Genomic DNA, 20,727 nt, shown 5'->3' with positions numbered 1-20,727 from the left:
TGCAAAGGAGATGGGAGATCTCTGATACTGATATTGAAAGATGATGGAGGTTGAATGAAGATACAGGCCACAGGAAAGGATGTTTAATGGGATAGCATTTGCGTTTTTCACTTCTTTGTTTTTGTTTTGTTTTTCAATTTTTTGAAATGTTTATTTATTTTTGAGAGACAGAGAGAGACAGAGTACAAGTAGGGGAAGGGCAGAGAGAGGAGACACAGAATCTGAAGCAGGCTCCAGGCTCTGAGCTGTCAGCACAGAGCCCGACACAGGGCTCGAACCCAGGAGCTGTGAGATCATGACCTGAGCCGAAGTTGGACGCTCAACCGACTGAGCCACCCAGGCGCCCCCCCCCACTTTTTTTTAAAAGTAGGTTCCATACCCACCGTGGGGCTCAAACTTACAACCTGAGATCAAGAGTCATATGCTCTCCTGACTGAGCCAGCCAGGCACCCCGAGACAGGCTATTTTTGATCATTACTGAAAAAAGGAAAATTTGTTTTCTTAGAAGTGTTTTAATAGAAAAGTAATTTAAACTCATTGTGTTTCGAAACTAGAGAAACGGAATCACCCATCTACTCTGCTTACCATTTTAGCACTTTGTGTTTTCCTGAAGTCTTTCTTGCAGCTCATCAACCATATTTTCAATGCCTGTAAGGCCAGCCATGTATTTCCTGGCACACACAAGTTCAGTATCCCTACAGGGCCAGGAAACATTGGTTTGGAGGAATTCTACACTTGGTTCCTCAGGGAGAGCACAAAGTCTGGAATTAGGAAGCTACCAAACTAAAGAACACGCTGTTGGGGGAGAGAGGGCTCTTCCACCCTCCTTCCTTCTGGAAAGAGAGTCTCTGAGTGGACGGGGGCGGGGGCGGGGGGGCTTGGCTGTGATTGCCCCCTTTGTGTTCCGCACAAATTTCCGAATGAAAAGCAAGGCTTCTGAGTCTGTAACCAAACAAAACACCACTCGCTCCTTTTGCCAAAGCAGCTCATGCCGACTATAGCTGGTGAATTACAGCTTTCACTGAATCACTGTTTGCTTGTCAACACACGCCTGACATTGGGCTGAGAATGATTTAAACTCGTCTTTCATTCTGTCTACTTTTACTAGATATGGTTGTCATAAACATAACCTCCTTTTTACAATGGATTTTCTCGAAAATCAGATTGGCGGTTTTGCATGGCAACAAACAACACTCCTGAGCCACCCAGCGGTGCAGAGGCAGGGAGCCGCCTCAGCTGCCCCCGCTCCCAGCCAGCTGTGTTGACTTAGTGCACCTGACCTCTCTCATCTGCAGAAGGGAGACAACAGCTGTGCCTGACTTGTAAGTTTATTGTGAGGATTAGATGAGATAAGGAGTCAGGATGGTATTTGTCACAGAGATGGGCAAACAGAGGGCTCTCAGTACAGGATAGCTGGCTACCAAAGTACACTTAGGGAGATTTGAGAAAATACAAAAAAGCATATACACCTGTAACTTATTTGCAAAAATGCAATGGTACTGTACAAAGTTCAAGGTATTTGTCCGCAACCACAGGGATCTTAAGACTTACAGAGCATGAGGTTATCAATACTTTTCTGGAGCATCTCCTGTGGGCTAGGAACTGTTCAGAGAAGTAGGTGCTGAAGGAGCCCCTCTGGGCTGGTCCGCTGAGCTCAAAGCCTTTTCCACGGTAGCCCTCCTGGCCTTCATTCTGTACCGTGGCACCTCACTGTTTAAACTTTCCCCGTTACTTAGTTCTTAGGATTGCATGACGATTACCTCAGTGAAATCATCCCAGGTGCCCTTCCACAATGAATCTGTTTTCTTATCTGCCCCATCTGCAAGGGGGCTGTGCTTCATGGAGATTTCCTTCAATGCCACTTTTGTAACTGTCCTCCTGCCCCAGTGGAAGTGCTGCCCAATCCCTCTCTGGGCTCTTGGTCCCATCTTGTCCTCCCTCCTCTTTGATGTGGTGGGTCCTGGGGTGACCTTGGGGATGCTATGGCTTGGTATCCTGAAATATTCTCACCCACCAGTACATGCCTTGTTGTCTGTCCCCTTCCGCCTGGATGCTGAGTCCGTAGAGGAACGCAGGAAAACCACACAGCCATTTACCTCCCCAAGGATTAGGGGAGGGTGGGCAGGGAAGGGATGGAGGAAGGAGTGACATTAGGTTTTGCAGGAGCTGAGTCTTGTGAATACAGAACATCCAGCGCTCTGCAGGGACCTTGAACGCAGGGCCCCTGCAGCTGTGGTTAGTGGAAGTTCTGGGCAGAGGAGTTAGGATGTTTTGGAACTCTGGAGAAGGGGCCCTGCCAGCCTTCCAAGCCTTATCTCATTGCCCCAAAGCCCTGTGAAAAATGCTCCCTGTGGGTCTGAATCCCTGCAGACAGGCGCCCATCTTTCCCTAACTGATAATAGTTAAGATGCTGGGCCTCAATCCCTCAGGCAGGTTTCGGATCTTTCAGCCTTGCCCCTTGTACCTTTTCCCGATCTAGGTAAGCTCCCAGCAGAAGATCCTTCTCTACCCGCAGCCTGGTTCCTCCCTAACCCCCTCCCCCCCGCGCCCCCAACAAATAAAACCAGAGCTCTCTCCAAAACTGCTGCTGTAGGGTGCGGCTTGGACTGCAAGCTCCAAGTCCCCGGATGGATGCTCCGAGGACTTCGCCAGCCCCGGGAATTTGGCCGGCCCCACACAAGCCAGGATTATGGTTATGGCTGACACCCGGGTCATGAGCGATCACTCTGTCCCCAGTTCCCAGTCCGGGGCTTGCACACACGGCCCGCTCCATAAAGTTTTGCGTACTGTAGGAACGAAGGAAGAAGCCACTACGCAAGCCCCTAGTTCATTAAATGGCCACACATTCGGGGCCTACGGTGTGACACGCTTCGTGCTGCGGTCTGCGGGGAACGCGATATCGGTGCCTGGACACAAAATGCGATCTAGGGAAACAAATTTGTGGTCTTCCCCAGCGGCCTTTGTCCAAAGGGTCAGCATGCATACGAAGACGGCAAACGAGCTGTCACCGTCCTGCCGGCCGCGCAATACAACGCCACTTGTGAACCTTTTCGGACAAGGCAGGCAACCCGCCCTTGCCACACCCAAGATGGCCACCTGCACCCGCCCGTTTCTTAGTTCTGCGCAAGCTCAGTTCCAACTGCCACTCCCAACATGGCACCACCAGCGCGCCCCGGGGAGGGACCAAAGGCGGAAGTGGGTGTGGCACAGACGGGAGCCGAGAAGGCTCGCAGAGGCCAGGCACAAGGGAGTGGGAGCTGCTGGGCCGAGGCGATGATCCCCCCGCAGGAGGCGTCCGCCCGGCGGCGGGAGATCGAGGACAAGCTGAAGCAGGTGAGGCTGGGGCTGGGAAGCAGGTGAGGGAAGGGGCCGAGATCCGGGCCAGAGCTCCTACTCAGGGAGGAGACAGGGCTAGGAGGGAGCACCCTCTGCGAGGAGAAGGGGTTGGGGGCGAGGCCGTGAGGTTGGACGCGATGGTCTGCTTTAGCCTCCGGCTTCTTGAGATGTCCTCCCCCCCGCTTCCCCCAGGAGGAAGAGACGCTGTCCTTCATCAGAGACAGCCTGGAGAAGAGCGACCAGCTCACCAAGAACATGGTGAGTAACCCCTCGGGTGGGAGGGCCAGACAGGTCTCCAGACCCTGGGGGAGAGCCCTTTTCCTGGCGGTAACGGTACAGAAGGCCAGGGGTTGTGATGGTGGTAATGTGAGGGTTTCTCTAGCAACAGTGTGGGTGTCTTATCTAGCTCTCTTCCCCTTTTCCGCCCCTTCACTGGGGATGCTGTAGCCCCTGCTGGCGCAGACTTTTCGGCTTTCTGTCCAAGCTCTCCATTCTTCCTTCCCCCCTTCCTCGGTCATTTAGCGAGACCGATTTACGTGGGCTAGGTAGTACTGGTCCTGTGTCATCCTCAATTCAAGTGATGATCAGAGGACCAGGTTAGCCTGAGATTCGGAGGCAGAGTAAACTCAGCCTTCACCTCAGAGGGCTTTAGGGGTAGATGGAGCTTTGAAATCAGACAGATCGTCTTATGTGTGTGTGGCTCCTGACAGGTAACTCTGACCTTTAGTTAACTCGTCTACTAAGAGACGATGCCAGCCTCCCAAAGTGGCTGTGAAGGTCATAGGAGCCAATGGGAATGCATCTTGCATAGTACCTGGTCTACAATAGGTGTTCAACAAATACGAGTTTCCTTCCTTATTTCTAGAAGAGACTGGGAAAGCTCAAATTGAGTAGATACAAACTTGGGTATGTGTTAAGTACCACAATCATAAAGTTCTAGTCCTTATTTAATGAGATTCGCCCTTAGAGAGAGAGGGTTTTGAAGGTACGAGCCATGCATTGGAGGCTGCTCTGTATGAAACCACTTCCCGTTCAATCTAGGAAAGCTTCAGAGAGAAGGTGAAGTTGAGATTTGGCTTCAGAGGGTGGAAGGGAAGCCATCCTGGGGTGATTACCTTAGAAGGAGTTCATCTGATGCCTGGCCTGCCCTCAAATCAAACTTCATCCAGTTTATCTGGACCGCCTCCTCTGTGCTCTGCACATGGGGGGTGCTGGGGGTACAGTGGTGAACAAGTACGCCCTCTCCCTTCCCTCATGGACTTTATTATCTAGAGAGCCAGAGAAAAGGCAGCAAATGCCAAAGACCCCGTGGGTGGGTAGAAGCAGTCCGGGGACAACCCTGAGTCCTGAGACTGGGCTGCCCTCCGCAGGTGTCTATCCTGTCCTCCTTTGAGAGCCGCCTTATGAAGCTGGAGAATTCCATCATCCCTGTGCACAAACAGACAGAGAACCTGCAGCGGCTGCAGGAGAACGTTGAGAAGACTCTATCCTGCCTGGACCACGTCATCAGCTACTACCATGTGGCCAGTGACACTGAGAAAATCATCAGGGAGGGGTGAGCTAGGGCCAGAGGGTCACATGGCTAACACCTCTCTTGGGCCAGTGACCCTAGGCTTTCGAAAGGAGGGCTTGAATATTTGAGCCTAGGATTCTCTGTGCTAATTCTCTTCTCTTCCAAATACCATTCACATGGTCGTTCCTTTTCATCTTCCACTGCCCGAGCTAATGCACCTCTTCTCCTTCACAGTCCCACAGGCAGGCTGGAAGAGTATCTGGGGAGCATGGCCAAGATTCAGAAGGCGGTGGAGTATTTCCAGGACAATAGCCCAGACAGCCCGGAGCTCAACAAAGTGGTGAGGGGCCCGCGGGCTGATGTGGGAGGTTTGGGGACACCAGCCCCCGTCCTGGTCTCATGAGGGACACTGGACCAGCTTAAAAGAGAACATATGGAAGAAAGAGTGGTAGGTAATACAATATGTATACTGTAGGCATTAAGATTTCTGCCTCAGGAATTATAGATAACACATTTTTAGTACGTTTTTATAATTTGACTGAACTATAAATTACATATCAAATATAAATATGTTTTATTCTTATACTTATTTTTTTATTAGAGAGAGAGGGTGGCAAACGCAAGTTGGGGAGAGGGGGAGAAGGAGAGGGGGAGAGAGAATCTTAAGCAGGCTCCGTGCTCAGCAAGGAGCCCAATGCAGGGCTCAATGCCACGACCTTGGGATCATGACCTGAGCCAAAATCAAGAGTCGGGTGTTCAACCAACGGAGCCACCCAGGCGCCCCATAAATTTAACATTTGATCTTTATACATGCATTTGTGTTTTTTCTGCTATGGTAAAAAAAAAAAATACATAATATAAAATTTGCCATTAAATTTTTTTTTAATGTTTCTTATTTTTGAGAGAGAGAGCATGAGCAGGGGAAGGGCAGAGAGAGAGGGAGACACAGAATCCGAAGCAGGCTCCAGGCTCTGAGCTGTCAGTACAGAGCTCAATGCAGGGCTTGAACCCACAAACCGCGAGATTATGACCTGAGCCAAAGTCGGATGCCCACCCGACTGAGCCACCCAGGTGCCCCTCCTCTCTCGTTTTTGAAACATCTTTATTGAGATACAGTTCACATACCATAACGTTTGCTCACTTACAGTATGCAGTTCCCTGGTTCTAGTATAATCACAGAGTTGCACGACGTCCCTGGGACCGATTTGAGAACACTTTGATCACCCGAACAGGAACCCCGAACCCACTGGCGGCCATGCCCCTCCACCCCTCTTCCCGTTCACCCAGCTTCTGCGAGTCACTGGTCTGTGCTCTCTTTCCCCAGATTTGTCTCTTCCAGGCTTCTGATGTGAATAGGGTCGTATAATATGTGACCTTTTGTGTCTGCCTTTCACTTAGCATAATGTTTTCAAGGTTCATGCACATAGTGTTGTATGTCAGTGTTCAGTCCTGGGTATGGCTGAATAATACCAAATTGTGTGGATGGCCCACATTCTCCTGGTTCTCCGTTCTCCACTTGATGGACTCTCCATTTTTTGGCCATTATGAGTAGCATTGCTGTGAACCCTCATGTACACTCTTTGCGTGGACACATGTTTTCTCTTCTCTTGGATGTTCTGGATATCTGTTCCTTATCAGATATACAATTTGCAGGTGTTTTCTCTCATCCTGTGGGTTGTTTTTCCACTTTTTAAAAAAAAAATTTTTTTAACATTTACTTATTTTTGAGACAGAGAGAGACAGAGCATGAGCAGGGGAGGGTCAGAGAGAGAAGGAGACACAGAATCCGAAACAGGCTCCAGGCTCTGAGCTGTCAGCCCAGAGCCCGATGTGGGGCTCGAACTCACGGACCGCGAGATCATGACCTGAGCCGAAGTCGGACGCCCAACCGACTGAGCCACCCAGGCACCCCTGTTTTTCCACTTTTTTGATGGTGTCCTTTGCAGCCCAGAAGTTTTTCGTTTGACATTGTTCAATTGATCTATTTTTTTCTTTTGCAAACCATTTTCTTCTTCTTCTTTTTTTTTTAATTATTCTGAGAAAACGGGGGAGGGCCAAAGAGAGAGGGAGGAGAGAGAGTCCCAAACAGGCTCTGCACTGACAGTGCGTAGCCCGATGCAGGGCTCGAACTCGTGAACCCGTGAGATCATGACCTGAGCCGAGATTCAGAGTTGGATGCTTAACCGGCTGAGCCACCCAGGCGCCCCTGCAAACCATTTTCTGACAAGAGGACACATTAATGGCTCAGTGAGAAAACAGTCAGCCAATATTTGTGAAGCACCTGTATCTTATAAAACTTTGAGTTTCACCCGTGAAATTACACTTTGAGAGAACACGAGGCAAAGACAAGCAAGGGGGGGCTTCATGGTCTTTCTTCTCGGGGTTAAAGGAAGTGAAGGCAGAGGAGGGGCCAGCTGAATGCCGAAGCAGCCTCAAACCCTCTCCCTTCCTTCCTTCCCTTGTCCTCCTAGAAACTGCTGTTTGAGCGGGGGAAGGAGTCTCTGGAGTCCGAGTTCCGCAGCCTGATGACCAGGCACAGTAAGGTTGTCTCCCCTGTGCTCATCCTGGATTTGATCAGCAGTGAGGACGAGCTGGAGGTCCAGGAGGAGGTGCCCCTGGAGCACCTGCCCGAGGGAGTGCTCCAGGATGTGATCCGCATCTCCCGCTGGCTGGTGGAATACGGCCGCAACCAAGGTGAGAAGGCCCAGGTGACAAGGCCAGACGGAGTGGGATTTTTTTTTCCCCGTTTATTTCTTTAATCCATCTGGATTTTGTTTTTTTTAATAAAAAGGAGGTTAGTAGGAAATCACACATGAGCAATAATCTACAGTTTACGTGTCAAATTGTGAATATAGCCAAATTCAGGCTTTTCTTTATATACCTTAATCTCCTATTTCTTTACTTTTTTGATTAGTTATGAAGACTCCGATGTTTATTTTTTTAAAGTTTACTTATTTATTCAAAGAGAGAGAGAGAGAGAGAGAAAGCAAGTGGTGTAGGGGCAGAGAGAGGGAGAGAATCCCAAGCAGGGTCTGCCCTGTCAGCACAGAGCCTGACACGGGACTTGAGCTCATGAACCGCGAGATCATGACCTGAGCCGAAACCAAGGGTCGGACACTCAACTGATTGCACCACCCAGGCGCCCCGAAGTTTATTTATTTTTGAGAGAGAGGGAGACAGGAGCTGAGGCAGGCTCCACCACGCAGTCAGTGCAGAGCCCAGTGCGAGGCTCGAACCCGTGAACTGCAAGATCATGACCTGAGCCAAAGTCGGACGTTTAACTGACTAAGCCACCCAGGCGCCCGCAGTCACAGACTTCAAGTAGTGCAGAAAGCCTTTGTCCTTTTTAACAGTTGCATGTGTTCTGCAGTATGGTGGTAACATCATAGCCGGTCCTAGAATTAAAAAAAAAAAAAAAAAAAAATCTTGAGTCAAGCAAAAATTTTAGAAAACAAAAACTCCAACGAATATTCAATTTTAAGGTTTTTTAGCCCCCCCCAAGCCCTCCTTCTATTTGTTAGCATATACACACACGCTGTCAGTGTGCATTACTGTTACCCTCTCCTTCCTTCACGGACTGCGTGGTGACAGGTCTCAGGGCTACAGGTGGTTACCTTGTGAACCCATCATGGCTCATAAGCTGTACTTTGGGGGGCCTCGGGGTCGGCGGGGCATTTTTAGGGGCTCTCCGGGGAGAAGAGGGAGGCCAGTGCATAGCCTCCAGACCCCTCAGCACCCTTCAGCCAGAGCCTCTGTGCTTTGGCCCATTTTTTACATCGGGGCTCCTCGTGACCCATTTGTTGGGACCTGCTGAAATGTACCATGGCATGTTTCCCTGCTCACTCGAGTTTTTGGATGTGCCCGTTTTCTGGTATTGATAAATAGTGCTGCAGTAAGCATACTTGTGTGGATTGCTTTTCTTACGTAGGGAGTTCTCGGGCGTTTTCTCAAAGATGCAATTATTGGATAGAAGTGCCCAAACAGATCTGTAACCTTCTGCCATTGTGAGCTCCTCTCCAGGTCAGTGGGGCCAGTTGACAGTCCCACGACGGTCCCATGGCTCTTTCGTCTTCATTAACTTCATTTATCTCATCTAGGGCTGTCACAGTCCTTTTTTTTTTTTTTTTTTTTAATTTGCACCTCATTAACAGCTAAAGATAGAGCGTGTTTTTCCTTCACCAAGACATTCTGTCGTCTCTTTGCCTCCTGTCAATTGCTCACATCCTTTGTCCCCTTACCAAGGTGAATCTGGATGTTAGTTTTCTATTTTTTTATCTAAAAAAAACGTAGCTTTGAAACGTAATCATCGGTTTTTCTGGGGGATATTTTCCTTTTCTATCCAGGCTCACGCAATATTTTCCTTTTCTAAAGACAGCCTGATGGGGTGCCTGGGTGGCTCAGTCGGCTGGGCGTCCGACTTCGGCTCAGGTGTTGATCTCATGGTTCGTGAGTTCGAGCCCTGCATCGGGCTCTGTGCTGACAGCTCAGAGCCCGGAGCCTGCTTCGGATTCTGTGTCTCCCTCTCTCTCTGCCCCTCCCTCACTCACACTCTGTCTCTCTCCCCTTCAAAAATAAATAAACGTTAAAAAAAAAAAATTAAAAACAGCCTGATTTGGGATCAGGCTATGGGGGTGGCTGGGAGCCACAGCAGGTGCTACAAAGGGGTTAGCGGGCAGAAACAGTGGGCTCTGTTGCTGCCCTGCACGCTGCATGGAGTGGGGAGAGAGGGTCCCATGGCAGGGCAGAGGCAGGGACCTGCCACAGCGCTGTCACCCCGTCTCTCCCCAGATTTCATGAATGTCTACTACCAAATTCGCTCCAGCCAGCTAGACCGCTCCCTCAAGGGCCTGAAGGAACACTTCCGGAAGAGCAGTTGTTCCTCTGGGGTGCCCTACTCCCCTGCTATCCCCAACAAGAGGAAAGACACGCCCACCAAGAAGCCCACCAAGAGGCCAGGTGAGCCCCCGCCCCAGCCGGAAGGCTGCGTGGGACCTGCCTTGCTTTCGGCCGCCCTGGGGTTAGCAGTGTTGGTCCTCCAGAGCCTGTCTTCACGGTGACCCCTGACCGTAGGTACCCAGGGCAGAGAGCAGGTGTCTACCCACCTAGCGAGCCCCATCCACCGAGTCTCCGTGCTCCAGGTGAAACGTCCCCACATGCCAGCCGCAGCTTGGCAAGCCTGGCTGTGTCAGGCTGCCGAGAGCTGCAGCCCTCGGCTGAAAGAGAGGCTAGGATGTCGCAGGGCGAGGGGCTGCCGTGACCAGCACCAGGGAGAGAAAGCTCGTGAAACCAGGGGCCTCTTCCACCTTAGCCCACACTGCCGAGCTGCGGCGGCAGGCACGTGCCCTGTGTGGCCTGGGGGACCTGGGGGACCCCCCCCCCCGTCTCGTGACAGCAGGCTGTGTGTAGGACGTTCCTTCCCGACCTGCCCATGCCCCTCAGGGCCCAAGTGAGCAGAGGGCTGGGGAAGCTGGGCCTGGTGGCCCCGGCAGGAAGTGCGCCGCCTTCTCCCCGCCAGGGTGACTGTCCCGGCGGTCACCTAGAAAACCGGCTCCAAACAGTGACTGTGCTAAGCCAGCCCGCTGGGCTGCAGCTGCCTGCACACATTCAATCTATCCCCGTGCCTTTGTGGGTTGGGCAGGGGCCTCGAGGCTCTGAGGCTGCCTGCCTCGGCCAGTCTGTGCTCTCTTCCCCTGTCTCTTCTCTGACAGGCTCACGTCGGGGGGGCCCCAGGACCCGGTCTGCAGTGGCCCAAGAGTGCTGGCTGGCCATGCCAGGGCTCACAGTGGGCCTAATCTGTCCTTGGCTTATGGGCCCCAGAAGCAAACTCTGGCTGTGAGGATCCCTGCAGTTGCTGTGGGGTTTCCAGACTTGTCAGCCGCCAGTAGGTTAGGACCCATGTTGGAAACTAGGGAATCGGGCCTCTGGGACGTCAGTTCCTGGCTCAGAGAAGAGGAGCAGGGAGGCCTCAGTTGGTCGGTAATTTAATACCAGCCTCAGCGTCTCTGTGGTAATTGGGTGCCTGATGGGTTTGGCGGCTGCCCGATCAGCGTCCCCCGTCCACACCCATGGCAGCGTGCTATCTAGGCTCCTCGAGGCCTGTCTGCAAGCCCATCTGTTCCTGGTCTGTTGTGGGGCAGGAATCTGATTCGCTCATTAGCAGGACCGCTTGCCGAATGGGGAGAGCACAAGGAGACAGATGCTGAGCTGAGGCCCTGAACCTGGTCATTAGTAGCTAATTGTGATGTGGTACAAACAGAAAGAAATGAGCCACTCCAGACCTGGCTCCTTTTCCCCCAGCTTTTTTGGGGAGGGGGCTGCCAGGACCCAAGCCGCCTCACTCTGATCAGAGATATGGGAGGGGGTGGGGGGACACAGGAGTCTCCAGGGAAGATGGACCAGAGTTAGCTACGAGGACCTCGTCCCCCCTCCCAGTGCATTTCATTATCGAGGGAGCTGTCCTCGTCCATTTTAAAAGCTATTTCATTTGCCCGCATTTTCTGCCCTGAGATGTCTCATTCCCGCAGAGGTGGCTGACCCTGGAGGCTGTAGGCACTGCAGTTTTGTTTTCGTTGTTGTTTTCACTTGTGATACTAACTGTTGTTTTTTCCCCCCATGTCGAGAGCATGCACCCTCTCTACTGCCCTCCCTCTGGCTCTGTGCCGTGGCTTCTGTTAACCGCCCCCCCCCATCCTAGCTTCTGAGTTTTTTTCCCATTGCTTTGGGGGTTCAGGTGGCTTTGGTGCACGGGGCCAGGCTGCCTCAGGGTCTCCAAGCCTTCCGTCTTGGGCATTGCTGTCCCAGGAAGCTCAGTGCTGTCTCACCAACTCCCGGGTTCTGTTTTCTGTTGACCTCTGTTTAGCCACATCCCAACACTGAGCATGCCTGGGGCCGGGGACTCTGCCTGGGGTTTCAGGCCGGGCCTTGGGCCTGCTGGCCTCCAGGGGTCCCCAGGCTTTGCCAACCTGGCTGTGCCCTCTGGGTGTGAGAGCCTTGTCGCCAACTCCTCCGTCCTGAGCCCTGGTTTATTCTGACTTAAATGCCACTCAGTAGTGTTTTTTATTTTTGGCTTCCCCTGATGGATCTTTGCCCATCTCCTCTCCTTCACCCGCTGCACTTTTTAAAAAGCACTCGATCCAGAACGATGAGGGTCAGTAGCAGAATCAGGAGCCCCGTGTGGAGAGCGACCCGTGTCTGTTCCTTCCTGCCCATCTGCAGCGTCTCCGGTGGTCCTGGGAAGGGGCCTGCTGGAGAGATGGCGTGTGGGCATGCTCACTGTCGGGGGGTCCGGGTGTGGGGCTCAGGGCGGGGGGCAGGTGGAGGGCCGCTGCTGTTTTCTCTCACTCATTTCCTAGGTCCTCTTATCTCCTCTCTGTGTGGCTCTGGTGACAGGGACGATCCGTAAGGCTCAGAACCTTCTGAAACAGTATTCCCAGCATGGTCTAGATGGGAAAAAGGGGGGCTCTAACCTCATTCCTCTGGAAGGTAATCACTCTGTGTTCCTCTCCTGTTCCCTCCTCCTCCACCGTGTGTCCACTCTCGTGGCAGGGCAGAGCCTCCAAGCCCCCAGGAGGGCCGCGGGAGAGTCCTGGAGAGGGAAGCAGGGGGCGGGAACAGCAAGTCCCTGGTGCCACTCATCCCAGCTGGCCCAGGGGCAGCTTTCACGGCCTCGGCCTGGTCCTGTCTGGCTGCCGGCAGCTCTGCCCTCCCTGAGGCTTCCTACTCCCTCCCCTCCCTGTCTCTGTCCTTGTCTCCTATTTGAACTCAGAGCAAGTTCTTTGTCGTGGGCAGCCCTTTCACGCTCAGACCAGCAGTGGCAGGACCAAGCTGGCCTAGGCCTCCGGGCCACCCCCTCCTTCCCCAGCTTTAGAAAGTGGAGTGAGACCCACAAGGGGGATGGGCAGCCTGTAGGTCATGTCCCTCCTTGTCTCCTGTCAGAGGAAGGACAGCCCTGCCCTGGTGGACCTGACCCTCCTTTGAAAGAATAACCCTGGGAAACAAAAGAAGGCTGGCCCATTCACGCCGCAGTGACATTTCTCTACCTGAGTCTCTCTCCCTGATAGGGTGAGGTCGATAAACCCCCTGGGGCCAAGCATCAGACCCTCTGCAGCTGTCAGAAGCTCTTCAGAGCTTGGTGGTCGTGTAGGCTTTCTCTGGCCTCAGGGTGGCTTGGAGAAGCAGCTCTCAAGGACTGTCTGGGGCACTGCAAGTCAGGCTTGAAACGGCTGTTCCCAACGTGGTCCCAGGCAGAGGAGGGGCTCAGAGCCCACTCCGGCGCCCCTTCCCCTGCACCCCATCTCACACCCCACCCGGGAGATGGAGGGCTTCTTCCCTGGCCCCGAGGGGCAGCCCACCCGACCCCCGGATAAACGCTGCTCGCGTCTGTGCGGCCGACATCTCGCTAGGTCACGAGCATGATTTCCGAGTTAAGCACCTGTCGGAGGCCCTGAACGACAAGCACGGGCCGCTGGCTGGTGAGTACTGCAGCCCAGCCCGAGGGCAGCCGAGGAGGGCTCTGCTCTGAGGATGAGCCAGGCCTATCTGCCTCTCTGTCTCTCTCTCAAGTCTGTCTTTTGGGCACTAGGTCTCCTTGCCTCTCTCCAGATGGGAGTGCATGCCTGGCTCTCAGGGCCTGGGCCAAGGGGAGAAGTCGCTGCTACTTGGAAGGTGGCTCCCCGCAGGGCAGGGAGCCCTGACATCTGACTCCAACAACAGCTCCAAAGCTCTGACTCAGAGCCCGTTCGTTTGCTGATAGGACCAGGTTGCCTGCAGGTGCCCCTGCGGCTCTGCCCTCCCTGTAGCGGGGAGGGGCCGCTACAGTAGCGGGGCCGGGTCTCCTCCTGGGGCAGCTGACCGGCAGGGAGCCCTCCTTTCTGGGACTCACATCACCTTTTCTCAAAGGTTGACCCCATGCTGGCTAGTCTCATAGCCCATGGCCCACTGCTGCCTGAGACATTCCAGAAGGTCTGGCTGGGCTGATAACTGCCTTTAGTGGCCCAGCATTTTCTCAGACAGGTGGGCACTGCTGCTCACCCACCCTGGCTGGGTGGCTTCTTTCTAGTACCATTCTCAGTCCTGGGGTCAGGTGCACCTTAGCCAGGAAGCTGATTTAGGGCTCTTGCCTCTGCATCCGTTTATCCGTCTCCCTGCCACCTCAAGTACCTGATGCTCTGGGACATAAATACTGTCCGGCAGAGCTGAAAGTGAAGCCAGGACAAAGGCTGGATTCAGCCCCGTTTTTCCCCTTGAACCGGTCAGACCCGCTAGAGCCCTCTCAGCTTTCTGCCAGAACGGTCTACCTCCTTCCCATGTGCTGCTGGCCTGGGCTACAGGCCAGGAGCTGGGGAGACCCATTCCTGCCCCCCCCCCAACGCCCCGCAGGGAGAATGGCTGCCTCCAGACCAGCCGCTCAGGGGCACTGCTGTCCCCCCAGGGAGAGACGACACGCTGGACGTGGAGACCGACGCCTACATTCACTGCGTCAGCGCCTTCGTCAAGCTGGCCCAGAGCGAGTACCAGCTGCTGATGGACATCATCCCCGAGCACCATCAGAAAAAGACCTTTGACTCCCTGATCCAGGTCCTGCCCCGCCCCACCCTGCTCCCGGGGCCTGACCAGATGCCCCAGCAAAAGCTGTCCCTGCAGAAGCTTGAGTTTGGGCCAGATCTGTCGTCCGTAGCCTTCATCATAGCCACCACCGCGTCTGGGGCGCCTCCCCGTTGCCGGCTGCCTCTGCGGGGCATGCCGTCTTCCCCCACCCCCCTCCGGGAGCCCTTACCACCCCAGGGAGCCAGCTCTCACCTCCCTGCGCCTCTGTGAGCTGTGCCCTCGCCCCACTCTCTCAGGATGCGCTGGATGGGCTGATGCTGGAAGGAGAGAACATCGTGTCTGCTGCCCGGAAAGCCATCATCCGGCACGACTTCTCCGCCGTGCTCACCGTCTTCCCCATCCTGCGGCACCTCAAGCAGACCAAGCCCGAGTTTGACCAAGTGCTCCAGGTATGCGGGTAGGAAACCCCCTGGGGACATGGGGAGGAGGGATCCTGCCGCCTGGCGCAGTCTCCCGAGGGAGTCGCCTTCTCCGCCCTAACACCTCTGCTCGCAGGGTGAGTGGAAGCAGCTTCAGAGGGGCCCTGGGCACATGGAGACACTCACGGGGTGACCGGACAAGAGGGGAGGCCCTGGGGTGAGGGGCAGGGAAACAGCTGGCAAGGAGCTGGGTTCCACTGCTCTGTGTTTGCGTCCTTAGGGAACGGCCGCCAGCACCAAGAATAAGCTGGCCGGCCTCATCACCTCCATGGAGACCGTGGGAGCCAAGGCACTGGAAGACTTTGCTGACAACATCAAGGTGCTCTCTGCTCTCCGCTGCTGCTGCCGCTGCCCTAGGGGCTGTGGGCAGGACCACCAGGGGCCTGCTTCCTGTCAGCACCCACTGGCCTCCCTTTCTCTCCCAGGGGGCTCCTGAACCCCCAAGGGGTGAAGCTCCTGCCCCACTTGTCCTGTCCCGTCTTGCTCGCCTTTGTGTCTGACGGGTGTCCTGACTCCTGTCTGCCAGGAGGTGGCACCAAGAGCGGGCCGCCTGGGGCCTGGGGGCAGGGTGGTGGGGGGGAGGCGAGGCCTTGGGAGCAGGTTCTGGAAGTTGGGCTGTTTTTTCCACAGAATGACCCGGACAAGGAATACAACATGCCCAAGGATGGCACCGTGCATGAGCTCACGAGCAACGTAGGTGCTGCCCCAGGTCGCCTGGAGAGGGAAGGGGGCCTAGGGTGGCCCAGAGCTGCATGCTGGTGGCAGGATGCATGGCAAAGTACTTGGCGTCCCCAGTAGGCAGGAGGCTTGCGACCACCCTATTCCCTGGGCAGACCCCTGGCCCTGCATTTGCCCTGGAATGGTCAGAGGGGATGCGTTTGGGAGGTAATCTGACCTTTAGGTCCTGCCCTTGACCTTCTTTCCTCCCCACACAGGCCATCCTCTTCCTACAGCAGCTCCTGGACTTCCAGGAGACGGCTGGTGCCATGCTGGCCTCCCAAGGTACTCGGTACCTCCCAGTGGGGCCCCCTACCCCATACCCCACTCCTCCCTCTGTCTGGAAACACAGGGGTTACCGGCCACCTCCGAAAGAGATTTCCTCCAGCCCTGTGGAGTGGGGTTTGACTGTACCTTTCCTGTCCCAGCCTCCCCCCCTTCTTGCTCCTTCTGCCCTCCTGGCTCTGGAGAGTGGCACTCCCTGGGTCGGAGATGCCCTGCCTGGCTCGCCCCTCCTTCCGCATTTCTCCACCTGCTTTTGTGTTCGCCTGTCCTTCCAGTTAGTCCCACACAGCTGACCGTTCCGTGGGCTGGCGTCTCAGGGCCGGCCTGGTGTCTACCCGCTGATCACTGCCCCGGCACTGGAGCTGGGGAGGTTGGCGTTTCTGAGCACCAAGAACCAACCCGATGTGTTGGGGCCCCCGGGCCCTCCCCCTCTGTCCGTTTTCGGGGCGAGGAGCCAGGAGCGGCCTCTGGCCTGCGGTTCTCCGGACCCCCACTTCGCTGCATGCTCCCTTGCCTTCAGGGGTCCAGTGTCTGTGTTCTGGCTGTCACGGGGAGGGGTCTGCTTGACTTGGGGACACGGTTTCTAACCTGTGTTTGCACTTTGCGTCTTTCTTCCTTCTTTGTCTCTCCCCCTCCCCCTCTGAGTGCACTGCCTTTCACTCCGTAGTTCTCGGGGACACATACAATATTCCTTTAGACCCCCGAGGTAAGCAGCACCATCCTGCCCCTGTGTAGCCCCATGGGGGACAGAGGCCCCTGGACAGACTCAGGACCTACTGGGGAGCGGGGGTCGGAGGGGACATGGGTGTCTTCGGGGCACTCCTAATGGTCTCAGCTCCCCACAGGGCCACTTTCTGTCCCTGAGCTTATTCAAGCGACACCCTGAGTGCCCCCTCCAGGCTAGCCCAGCACCTGTGCGCCCCCTCCCTCCCTGTCCACCCCCCCTTCCCCCTTGGCCTTCTGCTTGTTCAGAGGGGCCGGGTAGAGGGGGTTGTGGGAAGTGGGGGAGAAGGGGCAGAGGCCGTGGGGAGCCCACAAATGGGATAGGTGGGCTTTGTAGACAGCACCCAGCATGAGTCGGGGCTGGGGGGGCACGGGGTGTCCCACTCCTGTCCTGCCAGCCTTCCTGCTGATCACAGTCCAGCTCGTTCACCATGCCACCCTGCCACCGCAGAGGGGCTGGCCCTGGGCTCCAGGAAGAGTCTGAGGGAGGGCTCCCTGCAGCAGGCGGGAGCCCAGCGGCTGCGCAGACACCCAGCTCTGCCCCGAGCGCCTCCACGCCCAGTCTACCCGAGGAAGGCTCGGGGCCCCTCCCAGGGTTTCCACAGTGGCTCCTGGGGCCGAGGGAAGGCCGGAGAGGGTCCTGGCTGCTGCCACCAGTGCAGTAACTGCCCTTCTCCTCTCCCAGAGACCAGTTCCTCAGCCACCAGCTACAGCTCTGAGTTCAGCAAGCGCCTGCTGAGCACGTATATCTGTGAGTGCGGTCTGGCCGGCCGGGAGCCCCCCGCCCCCATATCTGCCGCCTCTTCCTTCTTTTGTGCTGTCCTGCTACTGCCGGTCCACTCCTGGGCACCCTTGGCCTTTGGGATCGTAACCCAACTTCCGATTTAGGGGCAGAGGGGCCGGGCGGGCAGGGGGCCCCCGACGCTTGTGGAGTCTGGAGTTGGGAGGGACAAGGACGAGGGGTAGGAGCCGGTTCGCGGCCCAGGGGTTGGGTCGTTTCGGTCAGACTGCCATGGTGGATGTAGCCACGTCCTTCCCTGTGCAGGTAAAGTCCTGGGCAACCTGCAGTTGAACTTGCTGAGCAAGTCCAAGGTGTATGAGGACCCGGCTCTGAGCGCCATCTTCCTGCACAACAACTACAACTACATCCTCAAGGCCCTGGAGAAGTGAGTGGCGGCAGGTGCCGGTGTATATCTCTCCCCGGTCCCCTGCCCACCCTCGCGGGGCAGCCTGTGCCCTCTGCCTGGACAGGCGGGGAGGCAGGGCCTTACCCCTTGTGGCCCCAGGACCTGGAGTGGTGTGAGACACGCCCCACCGGTGCTGCCGCGGAGGCCGGCCACCTTTGGGCCCTGAGAGCCGGTCCCGTCCCCTCTGCTCTCTCCCTGCTCCTGCCCCAGATCCGAGCTGATCCAGCTGGTGGCCGTGACCCAGAAGACTGCCGAGCGCTCCTACCGGGAGCACATCGAGCAGCAGATCCAGACCTACCAGCGCAGGTGGGCCACCCCCCGCCCCGCGCCCTCCCCTTACCCCTCCTTCCTATCCGAGCTTCAGGCGGAGCGGGGTCAGTCACGGAGACGCGCTTCCCTGTGGACCCAGTCCCCGTCCGCCACTTGCTATTTAACCACATTGGCAGGGTGGAGAGGGAAGCCGCCTCCCCTACCGCAGCCCTTGTCCTCGGGGCTGCTGTGGCCAGCCTCCCCGGAGGGTGGGCTGCCAGGGCTGCAGGCTAAGAAGGACCGGAAGGGGATGTGAGGCCAGGCAAAGAGCGAGTTTGCGAGAGCTCTTGAACTGGCGGAGCCTCGCTCTGCGGCGCCCCTTCTGCTCCTCCTCCCTGCTCCTCTCGGGTTTGCGGGTCTCCTTTTGCGCGTTTCTTTCCGTGAGCGGTCTCCCTCCTTCCTTTGTCCTCTGCTTCCTCCTTTCTTTCTCATCTGCTTCTCCACCCTTATGCTCCGTGAAATCGACGTGAGCGTAGCTGGTTGTATCTGTTCAACGTATTGAATTCCGTTTCTTGTTCTTAAAAGCAAGCAGCTCGAACGTTTTCTTTTTCCAAGGAAAAATCTCAGTTGTGTTCTGCTTAGTTGTGACCCCAATTGATTGCTGACCTCCCCCTCACTCAGTAGATCAAGAGATTTAAAAAGCAAAACAAACCGGGGGCGTCTGGGTGGCTCAGTCAGTTAAGCATCCGACTTCGGCTCAGGTCATGATTTTACGGCTCATGGGTTCAAGCCCTGCCTCGGACTCTGTGCTGACAGCTTACACTCTGTCTCTCTCTCAAATATGAATGAACATTAAACACACACACACACACACCCCAAACCAGCCCCTGGGAAGCAGCAGCAGCCTGAAGCTGTCCCTTCTCTGCCTTCTGCTTCTCTCCCCTCCTGGCAGCTGGTTAAAGGTGACTGACTACATCGCTGAGAAGAATCTACCTGTATTCCAACCAGGAGTCAAGGTGGGTGGAAGGCCCGGGCTGGGAAGGGTTGTCCAGCAGATGTGATACTTGTTGTCACGTCTCTGGGTGAAAAACGGACAAGCATCCCCCCGGGACGAGCAAAGGGCAGCGGGAGAAAGGGCCGGGCTCAGGTGTCTGGGGAAGGAGCCAGGGGCAGGGCGGCTCTGCTCTGAGGGACGCGTTCTCTGCCCTCTCTCGCCACCCCCAGCTGAGGGACAAGGAGCGGCAGATGATCAAGGAGCGGTTCAAGGTGAGCTGGGGTCCTCCCCCCTCCACTGCTTCCCGCTGCTGTGGCAGGGACACAGACCCAGAATCTTTGTGTTTGGGTCGCTTCTATTTCCACCTTTTGGCTGGCCAGGGCTTCAACGATGGCCTTGAAGAATTGTGCAAAATCCAGAAGGCCTGGGCTATTCCTGACACGGAACAGAGAGACAAGATTCGCCAAGCTCAGAAAAACATCGTCAGGGAGACCTATGGGGCCTTTCTGCACAGGTGAGCCCTCCGGTCCCCACCTTCCCAGCCCCACGCCCCTCGCTCCCCCTCGCTGGGTCTCTGCTCTCCTTCCAAAAAACCACGGAGGGGCTGGGGGGTGTGGGTGGCAGAGCCGGCGCCCTGGGCTTTGCTGGGGGGGGGGTGGGGGGGGGCAGACAGGGACGTCACTCAGGGGCGCCCTGTCAGGAGTGCCTTAGGTTGAGACCGACCTGGGGGGTTGCTAGCCTGCCTCCTGACCTCAGTGCCTGGTCAGGTATGGCAGCGTGCCCTTCACCAAGAACCCTGAGAAGTACATCAAGTACCGCGTGGAACAGGTGGGCGACATGATCGAGCGCCTCTTTGACACCTCTGCCTGAGCCTGCTACTGCTCCTGCCTGGCTCTGCCAGGTCAGCCATGTTATTGGACAGATAAACCAGTGTTAACTTGCCTCTGGGCCTGGTGAGTTTGACATCCTTGGGGCCAGGGGCCTTTTTCCACCCCTTCCCCAGCCCGGCGCCCTGTCCCCGAGCCCTGGGGTCCTGGTTGGCATTTCTTCCTGGAGCCCCCCAGACCACCACTCTCCCAGAACCCTGGGGTTCCCTCACACCTTAGGTTTCGTGACCCTGAGCCTCCCTGGGCCACATGCTAGTTTCCCTGGGCCACATGTCCTTCCAGGAAAGGACAAAGAAGAAAGACCAAGGCCTATAGCCACAGCTGCCTCATGTGTACAAGAGCAGGAGAGTGAATAGCCCACCGCTGGCCCAGTTCAGAGCTGGGGGTGGAGAATACCCCCTTGAGCCCAGAAATGTCGGTAGGGCCCAGTGAGGGGCAGGCCACAGCACAGCCAGAGGGCGTGGCGAAAAAACAAGCAGGACCGACCCACTCGTGGATTCGGTGCAGAAAACGTATTCCCCCTCACCCACAGCCCGGAAGTCGGGGTGTTCTGCCTCCTAGGCATCCCCCAGGGAGTGGGAGTGCCCTCTCTCCGTGGTCTCTAGGGTCCAGCACCCTGCAGAAGGAGTTCTGAGAAGCCTGGCTACCCTATGTGGCCTGACTCAGGCCCCCGTCTCCTGGTGCCCAGGGCCTCCTGGCCCAAGGCCCAACAGCAGTAGTCGCAGAAATGGGGGCCAGATGCCTGGTGCACAGTGGTGAGAAGTTCCGGAGCATGGTAGGGGTTGTGTGCAGGTGTCGGCCCCACCCGCAT

At 56.1% G+C, this 20,727-nt stretch overlaps 1 protein-coding gene across 9 annotated transcripts; it reads left to right on the top strand.

Moving 5' to 3' along the window:
- Positions 1-3,172: 3,172 nt before the first annotated feature.
- EXOC7 (exocyst complex component 7) lies at positions 3,173-19,971 on the top strand. 9 transcript variants are annotated; one of them, XM_019818283.3, is made up of 21 exons: positions 3,173-3,333; positions 3,529-3,594; positions 4,707-4,891; positions 5,084-5,189; positions 7,321-7,543; positions 9,638-9,805; positions 12,239-12,331; positions 13,252-13,320; positions 14,280-14,425; positions 14,692-14,844; positions 15,095-15,193; positions 15,505-15,567; positions 15,810-15,876; positions 16,544-16,582; positions 17,285-17,350; positions 17,645-17,765; positions 17,997-18,092; positions 18,988-19,051; positions 19,260-19,301; positions 19,410-19,543; positions 19,797-19,971. In XM_019818283.3, the coding sequence occupies exons 1-21, from the start codon at positions 3,274-3,276 to the stop codon at positions 19,897-19,899; spliced, it is 2,163 nt and encodes a 720-aa protein (XP_019673842.2). In that variant the 5' UTR covers positions 3,173-3,273; the 3' UTR covers positions 19,900-19,971. The 9 variants fall into 9 exon arrangements, with proteins under 9 accessions (XP_019673842.2, XP_019673843.2, XP_006940668.2 ...); XM_019818284.3 differs by lacking the exon at positions 12,239-12,331; XM_006940606.5 differs by lacking the exon at positions 13,252-13,320.
- The last annotated feature ends 756 nt before the right edge of the window (positions 19,972-20,727 follow it).

Source organism: Felis catus, chromosome E1 (assembly GCF_018350175.1).
Source record: "Felis catus isolate Fca126 chromosome E1, F.catus_Fca126_mat1.0, whole genome shotgun sequence".
Classification (NCBI taxonomy): Eukaryota; Metazoa; Chordata; class Mammalia; order Carnivora; family Felidae; genus Felis; species Felis catus.
The sequence above is the reverse complement of the archived record's forward strand: the minus strand, read 5'-3'. Positions and strand labels throughout refer to the sequence as shown.